This window comes from Periplaneta americana, chromosome 13 (assembly GCF_040183065.1).
Source record: "Periplaneta americana isolate PAMFEO1 chromosome 13, P.americana_PAMFEO1_priV1, whole genome shotgun sequence".
Taxonomy (NCBI): Eukaryota; Metazoa; Arthropoda; class Insecta; order Blattodea; family Blattidae; genus Periplaneta; species Periplaneta americana.
In genome coordinates this window covers 116197535-116213711 of record NC_091129.1, presented here as the reverse complement: position 1 = coordinate 116213711, position 16177 = coordinate 116197535, and the positions used below count along the sequence as shown (strand labels likewise).

At 34.7% G+C, this 16177-nt stretch overlaps 1 protein-coding gene across 2 annotated transcripts in view; it reads left to right on the top strand.

Moving 5' to 3' along the window:
* LOC138712305 (facilitated trehalose transporter Tret1-2 homolog) overlaps positions 1-16177 on the top strand; it is a 57191-nt gene that overhangs the window by 37091 nt on the left and 3923 nt on the right. The window contains exons 3-6 of one of the 2 annotated variants that reach the window (XM_069843931.1): positions 4592-4676; positions 8296-8431; positions 9550-9758; positions 10361-10633. In XM_069843931.1, coding sequence (XP_069700032.1) covers positions 4592-4676; positions 8296-8431; positions 9550-9758; positions 10361-10633 — 703 coding nt within the window. The remainder of the gene's footprint in view (positions 1-4591; positions 4677-8295; positions 8432-9549; positions 9759-10360; positions 10634-16177) is intronic. The other variant, XM_069843932.1, reaches the window with a different exon arrangement.

The following is a 16177-nucleotide window of genomic DNA, read 5'->3' as shown; positions in this document are numbered from 1 at the left end:
GCAGTTGTTGAGACACGCTCGACAATCAAGGACATCAAGGTCGACAAGTTATTAGTTGTGAGCCAGATGTTGCAGTATTTAACACGTACAGTGCAGTTTCTTGACACAGTTGCATAAATATTCAGAGTGTGTGTGAAATTTGTTACCAATGCAAAACGCAAAATTCACGCTTGAACAAAGAGTTTTTATGTATGATGCACATGTGAAAACAGAGTCATGTAGAGAGGTGCGTAGGCAATTTGAAGTGAAATATCCGGGTGCTCCAATTCAGGGTAGAGAAACTGTTATACGTCTTGTTAACAAATGAAGGACAACAGGGTCGATAAATGCTACAATTCCTATATATATACACAATACAAAGTAAGCAGAATAATTTAATTTACAAGCATACTTTCATTAAGCTATACAAACTTGTGCAATTAATATCAAGTACGTAGATGAATTCAATTTATAATCATAAACAATTCATCAGTTAAGCTATACAGACTACTATACAATTTACAGCATATACAATTCATCAATTGAGCTATGCAGACTACCATTCAATTTACAGTAAGTATATATACAAGGTGATCATATTGTAGCTGGTTAAAAATTTATGTAAAAGTTTTTTAAGCCAGTCTCATTACTTCTTTGTCCTATCTCATATTATAAGCTGACATTGTAAAATACAGTGACTTTGCAAACGTCCTCTAGAACCGCAGAACGGAAAGGAAAAATTGCTCGTCTCAGGAAAAGTGAACTGTCGCTCTTGCGATATAGCAAAACTTGAATTTTAAGCTAAACTACTGTTTGTTCACTGATGTTTTAGCGAGTGAAAAGGGACAGTAGGCCTATCTGTTGAGACTGGATGAAATAAAGTGTATGGGCACACGACATTAATGGTTACAAGAACGCTAGCGCTGTTGCAACACTTCATTTGAAGAAGAGGCTAGTTGTAATACTCAACGCTTTTCGAACTGGCAGATCAAGGTCAAGGAATGGAATGGAATGTATTTGCTATGCGTGCTTACCTCATTCCTGGACCATTCTCCTCAACTAAATTCGGCTGGAACGGCCGGGATTATCTGTGCTTCAGTTCACAGTTTTCAGTTCAGTGATTTATAATAATAATAATAATAATAATAATAATAATAATAATAATAATAATAATAATAATAGTTTTATTTTGCCTGGCGGAGTTAAGGCCATCGGGCCTTCTCTTCCACTCAACTAGGATTTATACATTTGTACGTGATCTCGATCAGTCAGTTACAAATACGCTGTGTATAGTTTATTTTCGCTTCAGGGTTGAAACTAAGTTTCTGTGTTATTATTATGTAAAGTATATACCAGTTTTTTATCATGTGGCTGCATTCGCTGTTTCGAAACATTGATAGTAATAATGGATGTGAATGTTTGTCATAAACTGGAAGTGGTAAACCCATGTTTACACTATCAGCTGACATAATTCAAAGTATACATAAATATCAGTCTTATAAGGAGCGACACTGATAATCCCACGACCCAACTACAAAAAGCACAGCTGCGACAGGAGCACCGCTATCAACTAGGACGAAACTACTTATAATAAATACAGTCGAACTTCTACAACTCGGTTTTTCGATACCTTGAAGTAATTTTAATATCACGCTGAAATCATATAAAATTTACATATAATACTTTCTCTATACTTTGAAGTTCTATTACTCGATTTTTTCGATATCTTCATGAATATTTTTCTTTCCAGCAAAATATACATATTATTAACTCGATTTTAACATGAAAATGAAAATGATGTACAAATAAGTAAGTAAATTGAATGAATGTGATCCAATATAATTATTTTAGGATCACTGTAGCCTACGTAAGTAATCTCCTTTCATTGAAATTGTCCTTCTCCAACAATCAACCCATTAATATTAATCCTACCTCTGGTCATCACTACAGGTAGGCATCTGTACCGTTTAATAATAATTCACTCATTCATTCATTCACTATTTTCTGCTCAAGGACAGGTCTTTCACTGAAAACCCAGCATTCTCCAATCTGCCCTATTTTCTGCCTTCCTCTTAGTCTCCGCATAATATAATCTATATATATTGCTGTCTATCATCTGATATCTTCTTCTGAACCAAAGTCTTTCCCGTTTACTATTCCTTCCAGTGCATTCTTCAGTAGGCAGGATCTTCTCAGCCAGTAATCCAGCCAGTTTCTTTTTATGTTCCTGATCAGTTTCAGCACTGTTTTTTCTTCACCCACTCGTTCCAACACAGCTTGATTTCTTATTCTGTCAGTCCACTTCACATGCTCCATTCTTCTTCATAACCACATTTGAAATGCTTCTAGTCCCTTCTCTTCACCTCATCGTAATGTCAATATTCCTGTCCCATGTAATACCACACAAAGTACTTCACTAGTCTCTTCCTTACATCTATTTGCAGAGGTCTGTAGAAGATGCTCCTTTCTCTATTAAAATTTTCATTTGCCAAAGCTATCCCAATTAAATTTCATTCCACCAACACTTTCCTCCTCCAGTGACGTCCTGAGTGCAATATGGACTCCGAAGCTGATACAGAAATTAAGAGATTTGAACTTATTAGGAAATCATCTGCGGATGGAAACTATCTCTACTAGGGATTAGGCAGGATGGTGTACCTGTCAGCATCGGATTCATAATTATCAAGTAAGTCACCTGTGGAGCTGTAGTATCATCGCATATATGGCGAATAATGGGTCACTGTTTAAGCCTAAGTACATTCGCCATATATTTGATTGTTGTTACAGCTGGACAGGTGGCCCACTTGGCATTCGTGAATCCAACGTTGATAGGAGGACTGTTTTACCTAAGCCTGACAAAGACAGGTGTCATTCCCAATCCAAAGCCTAGAAAGTCCCACGGGCTGGAGCCCCAAGCACATACCCATTTCTGGTAACTTGGCTCATAGGCTGAATCATGTAATTTAAATGACGAAAATTTTGAATAAAACTGTAATTTTAAAACTACTACGCGAGAAGGGAAAGAATGGGCAATCAAAAAGAGAGTTGTTTCAGAATAGTTAATATTATACGAATGTACCGACATGGAAGTTGAGCTCACAATAAAACTTTATAATCCCCTTCCATACCCAAACTGTTATTAATTGATTTACTTATTTTTTATTTATTTAGTTACTTCTTTATCTATTTACCCATTTATTTCATTTTTAGTAGGTTATTTTACGACGCTTTATCAACATCTTAAGTTATTTAGCGTCTGAATGAGATGAAGGTAATAATGTCGGTGAAATGAGTCCGGGATCCAGCACCGAAAGTTACCCAGCATTTGCTCATATTGGGTTGAGGGAAAACCCCGGAAAAAACCTCAATCAGGTAAGTTGTCCCGACCGGGAATCGAACCCGGGCCACCTGGTTTCGCGGCCAGACGCGCTAGCCGTTACTCCACAGGTGTGGACTATTTATTTCATCATTTATAATTATATGTAATACATTTATTTTATTTATTTATTATACATTTATTTTATTTATTTGTTTGGCTATAAAAGGTCGAAGATCCAAATGGAACAGGCAATACAAAGTTAGTAACTTATGTCATTTAAAAATAATACAACAACAAATATTATTCTAATGCGACTATCTTCAATATCTGAATAAGAAAATATCTGTATTTAATATTAATAAGAAAAGATTAAACATAGATCCAATACTTCACGTTAATGATAAATGAATTTAAACTAACATATGAGTATTGAATTCTTAACAGTGGTGAATTTTTATGTGATGAAGTGTTTCATTTTTTCTAGTGTAATAATTGCCGATATCTTAAATTTGATATTCTAGAGTTTAGCTAGATTTGTGATAATATTTCGCTATTATCTAGTAGACCGTTGAATATCTTATGGCATAAAAGTTGCTCAGCAGGAATCTGCGACTGGCGAGTCGCATTAAATTGAATTCAATTTTTTTTTCATGGAAAGTCGAATATTGATATATATTTTAAGTAAGTTACCCTGAAAATTGTTTTCGAATTTTTTTTCAATTTGATTACTATGTGATTCACAAGTGAGAGGTATGTTCCAATTTAGCCTATATATGACAATTAAAATGTAGTGTCGAAGTCGAAATATTGTGCAAATTTTTGAATCTCTAAATAATAAATCACAGAGTTGTAAAGAAAAGTATTCGTAATATGTGATTGTGAAGAGTTAAATTATGATAAATAGTTGTACTTAGATATCCTATACAATACGTTCTAATGGTTCAGTTTACACGTGTTTATTGCCATAAGAAAGACCGTCCTTAAATCGCATTATACTCAGGCTCAGAAAAGATAAATCTATCCGAAGGTAATTTGTATTGGCAACTGTGTCTAAGGTTAGCTCTTCCCGATATGCGTTTATGGTTGAGAATTACGGCACATCTTTCACACCACGAAATTTGACGGCTGAATTTTTATACACCATTTAAGCCTAGACATCATTTACATTAACAAGTACGTGATTTGGAGGGAAAGTGACAGCTCAAAGCCTCCACTGCCAGTGATACAATATAAAGCGTTGAATACGACTTGCGCAAAAATAGTTTTCACTGTGCCTTCTATACTTTTTTACAGTGAAGTGGACGATGGCCTGGCTGAAAATGTGGGCATTGTAAGCAACGAAAACTACACCCCGTTATTACGCCCTCTACTTCCACAGGTAATACAGAACAGTAAAATATGCATATCGAAATATTTTCTTTCTCTCAGAAAATCAGCATCTAAGCTGTTCAAGAAAGACAAAATTATTATACAGGTTGTCCTTTACAGTAACTAGCAGATCTGACTAAACTGCACGGTACCATTGTCTGGATATGAAAACATGTAATTCTTGTTTTATTCCAATAAGTGGCTGTACACTGAACACTTAACTTACCATGTCAAACTATAGTATTTTCTACAACATATGTTGAAAAACAAATAATAATAATAATAATAATAATAATAATAATAATAATAATAATAATAATAATAATAATGTCATTATCATCTATCATCCCATCTCATCGCGGGTGTATTCAAACTTTTCTCGTAAGTTTATACTTGTATACGCATTTTGCTCTATGTGCTTTCATCTTGGTTGAGTGGAAGAAAACGCCTGATGGCCTTAACTCTGCCAGGGAACATAAAAGTTTATTATTGTTATTGATAGCCTATAGATTATTAATCACAAAAATCATATTCTACAAAATTACATTTGAAGAAAGATTACATTAAAGAGACTAAAAGCAGTCTTTTTTACAATTGGCTTTGAAAGTAATCAATGACCGACAGGCCCTTTTACATTATATACATTAGGATGCGCAATTTTTACTATTTACGCTATCATAAAGAATATAAACTTACATTGACTATTACACTTTTACTACGTCACACTACTTTTGACCAATAAAACGGTACGAAAGAACGTCTTTCAACCAATCATGGCTGCTTATCTCACAATTTTATCGCGTCCCTAGCATTTGTTTAATTTTATCGTGCCCCTACCATTTGTTTCTTTGTTTGCCAACATTTCAAACTGCACTGATCTGAACGCCAAAAAACAAAAAATTACAAACCACTCCAGTCGATGCACAGCACTTTCAAATGTGACTCGAATTGGCATTCAAGAACAAGAATTAATAAAGATCACTGGTCATAGCTATGCATCTTCCCCGAAACCCTATTTACAAATAAATGAAGAGCACCATTCGGAAATTCTGAATAAGTTGCGGGATACACCATGTACATTAACGAGTTCACTTCTTTTACGCACACGTCCAATATAACATCAACTGAACCACCAACCACTAAAACATTCAAATTTGAAAATTGTACTTTCAATAATTGTTTCTTTTAAATTATTCATGTTTATTTTTTATTTCATCATCGTTAATTAAAGCGTTTCTTGTTTATTTCATCATTCCTAATTAAAACTTTTCTAACACTCATTTTTATAATATTTAGGTTATGTTTGTTATAGCTTCTGCTATATGATATTATGTATAGTCACGTATAAGAGATTGTTTGATACTAAGATTTATTGAAAACCATCTGTCAAGTGACGTTGATTACTGGGATCGGAATAATAGAAGTGGAATGCAACTGTTTTAATAAAAATGAAACTGAATCAACAAAGCCTTCTTGACCAGTAACCGTTCACAGAGTTCAATGAAGATTCCATAGTTGGCACAACTGGTAAGAAAACAGCTATTCCTAACACACTTCTGCCATCTATTAGCGTAATATTTATAATGTTGAGATGGTACAAATTTGAAGACAGTTTTGTATTTTCGTAAGTCAATTAATATTTTATTGTATTGGAGTACTTCTTACTTCTAATCTTTATATACTTTCTTCTAATCGTGTAATAGTCACTTAAATCCCACTCGAGTTTCGATTTTCTCTAGATAAATCAAAACCTCTAGTGAGATTACTGTTGATAAAATATTATTTACACGTTTTACAAAATAAGAATTATGGAATAAAATACCTTGTATTATAATACACAACACTGCACATAATAATGTAAATATTTGATTAGTGTAGGTCTACATACTTCATAACAGTATAAATATAAAAAAATAGCGTGTGCTAGTGTACCTAGTGGAAATAATGTAAATCATATGTAGGACTGAAATTGTTGAAGTACTGCATGTTTTGTTCCGCGTTATTTTACTAACAAGAGTCGCTTGAGCAGTTAGAAGTAATTCGCTTGCTAGATGCACGCTGCAGTAAAAACTCCAGTAATAGGCTACTTAACCTTGTAGCTTCCTGGGAAAAATTACGGTCTCTTCTCATTACACATTCCAAAGAGTTCATAGAGGGAACAGAGTATATATATATATATATATATATATATATATATATATATATATATATATATATATATATGTGTGTGTGTGTGTGTGTGTGTGTGTCTGTGTCTGTGCCTGTGTCTGTGTGTGTGTGTGTGTGAGTGTGTGTGAGAGAGAGAGAGATATTATCCATAGACGAATCGTTTCCGTACTGCCATCTGAAAATGTTTCACTAGATGTCGTCATGTGAGATCATCTGATCCCCGTCTTTTTTATTTTACTGTTTTTGGCGCCACTACATCATGTGTCACAAAAGCTGCTCGAAAAGGAGACCACCAATATTGTTGAAATCTTTGCAAATCTCTTCTGATCTAGACCTTCTGATTAGATTTCATCAGATCTACATCTTACCTCTGTCTCGATATCAGTACTGCAAACAAGACCATTCATAGGATCCCATATAATATTCATTATTTATTTATTTATTTATTCTGGTGTAGTTAAGGCCATCAGGCCTTCTCTTCCACAACAACAGGAATACTTACTTACTTACTTACTGGCTTTTAAGGAACCCGGAGGTTCATTGCCGCCCTCACATAAGCCCGCCATTGGTACCTATCCTGAGCAAGATTAATCCAGTCTCTATCATCATATCCCACCTCCCTCAAATCCATTTTAATATTATCTTCCCATCTACGTCTCGGCCTTCCCAAAGGTCTTTTCCCCTCTGGCCTCCCAACTAACACTCTATATGCATTTCTGGATTCTCCCATACGTGCTACATGCCCTGCCCATCTCAAACGTCTGGATTTAATGTTCCTAATTATGTCAGGTGAAGGATATAATGCGTGCAGCTCGGCGTTGTGTAACTTTCTTCTCCATTTTAGCCCCAAATATTTTCCAAAGAACCTTATTCTCAAAAACCCTCAATCTCTGTTCCTCTCTCAAAGTTTCACAGCCATACAGAACAACCGGTAATATAAGTGTTTTATAAATTTTAACTTTCAGATTTTTTGACAGCAAACTAGATGACAAAAGCTTCTCAACCGAATAATAACAGGCATTTCCCATATTTATTCTGCGTTTAATTTCCTCCCGAGTGTCATTTCCACAACACCAGGAATACAAATAAAATAATAGAAATAAACAGAAAAAATACACTATATACAAAGCAGAACTACACAAGAAATAAAGAGAGAGAGAAGAAACCAGTATAAACAAAGTAAAGCCACACAAAAATATACACAGTTTGCAGTCACACAAACTTTAAATGAGTGATTAAGTATCATAATTAATTTTATCCTAACTAATTAACTAACATATATATTCATATTTTCAGTCTGAAAACAAAAAGGGTGAGTCTCCTTTTCAGAATTCTATTACCGTTAAAAAAGAGTTTGTAAAGAATATTCAGATACACCCAGTATAAAAAGACCTTTAAAGGCATTTTTCTATTATTCGTCTTATTCAATTTATAATTTAAAACAAAACGGTTCTTTGCAGATCATGATCACATTGGCAGTGGGCATAATATCCTTCAGCTGTGGGATCAGCATTGGGCATACCGCAGTGTTGATACCGAGACTACGACAGAACGACAGTTCTCTACCAACCGATGAGGATATGGGATCATGGATAGGTAAGATAATTTGCCTGCATCCAATGCTTGCAATTTAGAGGATATTTCTGTGACAGTTAAACTGAAAATTAAAAATGTATCAACTAAGCCACATATAATATGCGTATATAATCACTTAGTGGTTTAAGACGGCGCTAATTCCTTCGGATCCCGGTCACTTATTCACTCGTAATGAGTGCACCTCTGCACATTAGTGTGATGGACATCGTGCCACTGTCACACATCTGTGACACAGTGTATCAGGGTTGGCTATTAAAGGGAAACTAAGAGGTGGAGCTTAAACTGAGAGGATTCAATCCGGCATCGGAATTGGAATCTAGTGTGGCTTATTGGATAGAGCGTCAGCACGTAGAGCTGAAAACCCGGGTTCGAATCCCGGTGCCGGAGAGAAATTTTCTCCGCTCCACCGATTCTTCCTCACTTACGCCGCCTGTAATCTGCTTTTATCTTTACATGTCACTGTCTATGTATCACTCTATATTTAGCTACTGGAGTTGCCGTGGTTTTATAAAAATGCAAAAATGTATCTTTTAATATTTAATTTTTTTTCAGAGTTATCTTAGTTTTTCCACACATTTTTCAAAATCTTTTAACTTTACTTCAAATCTTCTCTTTTATGCCTGCAACTGAAGATAATAGAAGCACACATTTATTCGTCGATGAAATTAACCGTAGCCGAGAAACTGCAGATAAATGCTGCGGTTGCGTGGTAAAATGGGCGTAAATCAGAAATTCGTGAGTTATGACCGCCTTGTGAATACAAAAATCTACTTCTTAAAATGGTATAAAGGGCATATGTCCGTCCATAAATATCTACATTAATCAAACTTCAGATGCATACAAATAATAATACAATTATTGTTCTTCCTTTGACACATATCATCAAGTGAGACTTACTGCCTAATAATAGGTAAACATGTCAGCCAGAACCTCAATCATAGGCAAGAACCTCAAACCTTAAAAATCAGTCTCCCTCGCCTGGGTTTGAACCCGTTAAACTCGTATTTAACGACTAGTATTATTACCACTAGACCACAATCTTTGATAAAAGATACATTTAAGTGCAACTCTGTGATTCATGAATAAATATTATCATGCTGTTTTGTTTTCATCTACAGCTAGCGCGCAGACCTTGGGCATGGTAATGGGGAATATTGTCGGAGGAGCATTGGCGGACCGACTGGGGCGCAGAATGGTTGTAAGAGGCACACAGGTGCCATACATCATTGGCTGGGTCCTCACCGCCAGTGCTACCAGCCACGGGGTCATGATATTTGCAAGACTGGTTCTGGGACTGGCTCGTGGAATGACCGCGGATGCCATGCTGGTAATAAATTATATACTTTTATACCAGGTGCCTTGACTCTTACGATGAAAGGTGTTTCCTCGTAGAATTACCTTAGTTTTCCGCTTTGTGGTCGGAGTGTGCTAGCTGTTTTCCGATTGTAATAATGGGAAGAACTGGTTATGAATGTTACTCATCTGACAATTGTAGCCAGATATTATAAATGTCCATTATTTTAAAGAATTTATCAGTTTCATAGTGTAGATAATAATGAAGTATAAAGTCGTGTATTTATGCAGCCGATTTACAATTTCATTCGGCGACAAAGTAGTCATACTAACCACATTCGTTCACTTGGCCAGTAGTGAGACATCAGGACAGGGCACCGAGAGCGAATCCATATTCTAAACGAGGACGCTTATTATTCATCCGTCATTGCATCAACGCTGCGTGGTGTTCGGCGGGGAAGAAAGGGGTTGAGGAGAAGTCATATGGCTCCCCGTGAAAGAGTAGAAATCGCTCTTGGTGCCCAGCCCTGCTCTGCATGTTATAAAGTGGCTTATATGCGGAACAAAATTCGGGCGCGGTGTCGTTCATGAATTTGGCTCAGCCAACGACAGCTTCCTCACTGGTTTGGTTTGCAGGTCCTCTTGGATGAAAACAGTGATGCCCGGTTTCGAGGTACCGCAACCTCCTGCCTCGGTATATTCTATGTAGTGGGTATGTTGGCAGTGACGGGAGTGGCCTCTCATCTTCAGTGGCGACTAGTGACTTGGTTGGCTGTACTCGGTCCAGTCTCAGCGTTCATCTTAACTTACTTCATTCCCGAAAGTGCGATGTGGCTTGTCAGGCATGGACGACAGAAAGAAGCGTCTCTTGCATTAGATAGACTTTGGGGTAGAAGCCACAGAGACAAGGTAAGCTAAGACGTAGACAGACATGTTATTGAATATACGGGATGTCACAGTTATCTGGATCAACGGAATAAATTTTTTCTTGGGCGTCAAATGAAAAATTCTTTCAAAAAAGTTGTTTAAGTGCAATAGGTAATTATAATACTGGGAAAATATTTTTCTTGTAACTTTTTCGATTAAGGAGATACTAGTAATTGTTTCATTTTCTTAATTTGCATCATGCACATTGTTCTCGGATGGTAACTTATGTTCACACTATTTGTGTATTGACTACATTGCAATGCTATGTCACACTCATGTACTGTCAAATTAAAACTACGCATTACTGTAGTTATGAGCATGGCGTCATTAAACTTATCACACGTATTTACATTCATTTCGCCAACATGTATTGTCTTCCATACGCTGGATGATAAATCAGTCACAGTCTCACTACGCGTCATAGAACGATGAATGAAAATCATTAACTGACGAAGGAAAGACATTCAAGATTAATGAGTGATAATGTGCTTCAAAGGAACTTTCGAGAATACAAGTGAAAGTGACTCTTACAAAAGTGATCACGACGGCTGCAATCCCATTCGTTACAGGACTAAGTTATCGAAGTGCATCTACATGGCAGATGAAAACGAACATGTAAATTATAGTGAAAAACGACAAGTATTTATTTACGTTATGAGTGAGTAAAACATTAAGTAAGAGTTTAATTAATTAATTAATTTAATTGCCAGTAAGTTTGAAATGAATACAAATTAATAAATACAATGAAAGAAAAGCTAGCCCACTCCTGAATGAGTAAGACTCGTGCTCAGGAGGGGATTCCAATACAGACAAAAATAAAATTAAAATTGGGAGTGAATACAGATTAAATAGTGTTTAATATGTTTAAACCCATACTATAAATCCAAAATAATTCTTTTTATTTTTTTATTAATTTGGAGAGGATTCGTGGTTGAAATATTATTGGAATAAAATTTGTTTAATAATCTGGGACCTTGACTCATGCTATGATAAAAAACTACATTGGTTTTACAGTTTGGTTTACACAAACGCAGAGAATTCATATTTTTAGTTCTATATTTATGTATATACCTTTCAAAGTTATTAAAATTTCTATGTTAATATTTTAATAAAATAAAATAATACATTTGTTTAATGTTTAAAACTTTGAAATGTTTAAACAACAATTCAGTTGGGTAATCTTTCTGCTTTTTTCTGTAGTAAAATTAACGGATAAAGGTTAGGTTTATAAGTTCCACTCCAACCTATAAAACAATACATAAATTTATATTGAAATAATGCTAAATAAATTACACGTAAACAGTTAAGTGACAAAATATTTCTTAGAATAACAAAATAACATAAAGTTTTACGTACGGTAATTTATTACAAATATAATGATTATGATTATTCAATTTTAAATGATGATCAATAATTATACCTAAGTATTTAACTTTCTCACTTCATTAATAAGTGAACAATTATTGCAATTTATATGGGGACAATCCAAATTATGCATTTTAACTTGAAGTATAGATGAAATTGATTTATTACCTTTATTATTTAAAGAAAATGGGATAGTTATTGTTTTATCTTTATTAATTACAAGTGAATTTAAATCGAACCATTTTTTTCATTAATTTTATGTCGCAATTTACATTATAATAAGCATCAGTCCAATTTTTTCCACTAAAAAGTAAAAGAGTATCATCAGCATACGAATATAAATCGCCTTCATATTCTTTAAGGACTATCATTAAAAGGTCATTAATATATATTAAAAATAAAATCGGTCCAAGGACTGTCCCTTGCGGAACACCTATTTTAATTTTAATAAATTCACTTAACACATTATCAATTTTTGTAGCTTGAACTCTATCATTTAAATAAGATTTTAATAAATTAAAAGCATTATTTTTAATTCCAACACAATTTAATTTCTCTAATTCATTCATATTTAATGTTCGAGGCAACTAAAACTAAGAACTTGTGATAACCGCAAGGGAAGCTACCAACTCTTATATATGAATCAAGTAATCGCAGTGACAAATGAAGAATCAGCAATATAAATGACTAAGAGGGGAAAGCAAGTTAAGTAAGTTTCCATGAACATCACACGGTTGTAAAATACGTATCAAAAGGCACCATACTTTACTACACAGCGACACCTCAGTCAAGTCAAGTAACAATACTTTCTGGTTACTATCATACTTTTAAAGATCAAACATGTCACGTGCACTTTTAGGTATTGCTGTGGTTAAAGTTAAAGAAAATAAGGGTATTCTCATATATGTCGTGTCTTACTTGACAGCGGTTTGCAGTCTAATTTTATGACTACATCAATGGCTAAGAAGTCAGCCTAAAACTAACTAAAAACTAGATTCCAATCAGAGATATAAAAATGTTACGTCAAATGTTACTCACTGTGTAATGTTACAAATTACATGACTGCTTAGTGATGATCGAACTAAGTTATGATGTTTTGTTTTAATACAAGTTACAAACAAAATGCCATCTGCAAATATAAAATATCAACCTAGAAGTTTCCTAAGCATGTACAGTTAGCAGATGTAAATTTTCACAAGCCTGAAGATGTATGTATGTATGTATGTATGTATGTATGTATGTATGTATGTATGTATGTATGTATGTATGTATGTATGTATGTATGTATGTATGTATGTATGTATGTATGTATTTATTCACACTGCAGTGGGTATATACCCGGTGGCAGTGGTAACTAATTACACTCAATAATGACGGTAATAAACTTATTAATTAAAAATACAATTAATAATAATACTAATAATTAATACTAACAATAATTAATAATAATAATAACAACAACAACAGGGAATATACTAAATTAAATGAAACGATCACTTAAAATAACATTTGAAATAAATCTAATTTGTAGCTTAAAACTAAGATCTAACTAAAACCCACGAGTATGAAATGTTCATATCTGCACAAGTACCTTTCAAATCACACTCATTTCGCTGTCAACTCACTCACTTCAATGGAACTACGACACATTTCACTGATTCTATTCTGATTTCACTAACACTTCAAAAACATTTCACTGTTCAAATACTATGCACTGCCACTATAAACTATAAAGCTTCACTGACAGAAACACGTTTCACTTACACAGCACACTTCACTGACACGACATACTTCTTCACTGATACAACACACTTAATTGACACAACATAATTCTTCACTGATACGACACTTCAATAACAACATATCATTTACACCCTTTAAATACTGTGTATAATTACCGTCTATTAGTAAGGTCCTTAAGTCTATTTTTAAATATATTTTTGGTTGTTGGTAAAGCCTTTAGTAAGTCTGCAGTTAAAGCATTCCAGTCCCTGATAGTACGATTGAGAAAAGAAAACTTTCCAGTGTCCGTCCTCTGCCTTCTTTCCCTAATTTATATGAGTGGTCGTTCCTTGAAGAGTAATTTGGCGGCTGCAACCTATTTTTTATTTCTCTCCAGGCAGGCTCACCTCTGTATGTTTTGACCAGTGCGCATAATCGAATTCGCGTTCTCCTGTCCGTGAGTGTGTCCCATTTTAATGGTGAATTTTTCCGACAACACTTAAGAGCCCGTTTTTTAATTTTTTCCAGTGTCTTAATATGTTCTAATCTGTAAGGATCCCAACATGCAGCACCATATTCCATTATTGGACGTACTAGTGATTTATATGCAATCTCTTTGGATTTATCAGAACCTTTTCTTAGTACCCTCATCACAAAGTGTAACGCTCTCCATGCTTTTCCCGCTGTGTCTGTAACGTGATTCCCCCCACCCGAGATCGCTGCTAAATGTTATTCCGAGGTACTTACATTTGTTAACTTCCGGAATGGTTTCACCCCTTAACGTATACGATGCGACTATTTTATTTCTTTTCCTTGTAAAGCTGATGGCTTTGTTCTTTAGAGAATTTATTTTCATTTTGTTGGCTATTGCCCAATCGTTTATTCTATTCAGGTCATTCTGGAGAAGAGTAGTATCTTCATGGCTTTTTATTTCCCTGTATACCATACAATCATCCGCGAATAAGCGAACCCTAGACAACTGGAAGATCATTTACAAAAGCCAAGAATAGAAGATGCCCCAAGACACTTCCCTGCGGGACACCGGAAGTAATTTCAATTGGGTTCGATAATTCCTCCCCTACCCGTAATTCCTCCCCTAACCCGTAAATTCCTCCCCTACCCGTTCTCCTCCCCTACGTGGATGTACTCCTCCGTGTAGAGACATTCTTGGATATATTGTTAAATGGAAAATACAAAAACAAAGGACTACTAACCCCTCAGAACACTAAATTAGGTTACATTCTGTCTTGGACTGTTGGTCATTCATTCATTCAAGGCAGCAGTGTTACAAAGCATGTTCATTTATTTCAAACTGACACATTGCATGAGATGATGGAAAGATATTTTTCTGTAGAAGATTCACAACAAAGATTCTTACTGCAGAAGAGAGGATCAACGAGAAACACTTCTTGGAAAGCACAACAAGACTATAGAATGGACAATATGAAGTACGTTTACTAGTGAAGCCTGACCTTGAACCATTAGGGAACTCCTATGAAACTGCTACAACTAAATTCCTAAAAGTGGAACGACGAATGATTAGAGAACCAGAGCTAAAGAAGAATGATGAAGAATTTCTACAAGAATATGAAAACTTGAATCATGTGACACAGAACAACAGAGGAAAAACGAAGTACCCTACCATACAAAAATTAAATTTAAACGCAAACTTACTAGGCACTTGGTCAGTAATTGAGACTCGTTCAGACATGGTTTTTCGTAAATAGTTCTCTTAAACTGTCACAAAATATTTCAATATCTGGTAATTTCATCACTATAGAATTTTCTTATTCTAGGTTTAATTTGTAATTCAGTAAATACAAAAATATTCTTTGTTCTTAACTTCTATGATAAAACGTCTAGCTTTCATTAATGAGGTAATCTTGTCGTACTTTAATTTTTATTGTAATTGTAATTGTAAATTTAATATTAATTTTAATTTTATTCTTCATAGTATAGTTTTATCCTCTGGTAGAGGGGCAGAGAAGGCCTGACGGCCTATCTCTACCAGGTTAAATAAATAAATACTACTAATACTACAAATCTTACACCATTTTTATGCCACATCATGATTTATTTAAAGAGTCGAGTTCTACAATAAAGTTAAGAGTTGTATATCCAACGCTTCAGAGAAAAACATCAATAACGTTTCTTCAAATGATGTCTTGATGTTTGGTGCAACTGTTCAGGATGAATCCGTTAACTTTTCGGAAGCAGCTGAAGTAGCGCTGAATGATTTTAACTCTCCCGGTCCCAAGATTTTCAACATATTCCTTTACCAAGGGGATAGATGAAATACCACAGTAAATTTTGTGTATTTTCAAATGTTTCATGCAATTTTTTTTATTATTTAGTGACATATTATTATTAACTATATATCTGTCTGTCTATGTCTGTCTGCCTCTCTATTTACCTACCTATCTGTCTGTCTCCTGTTTG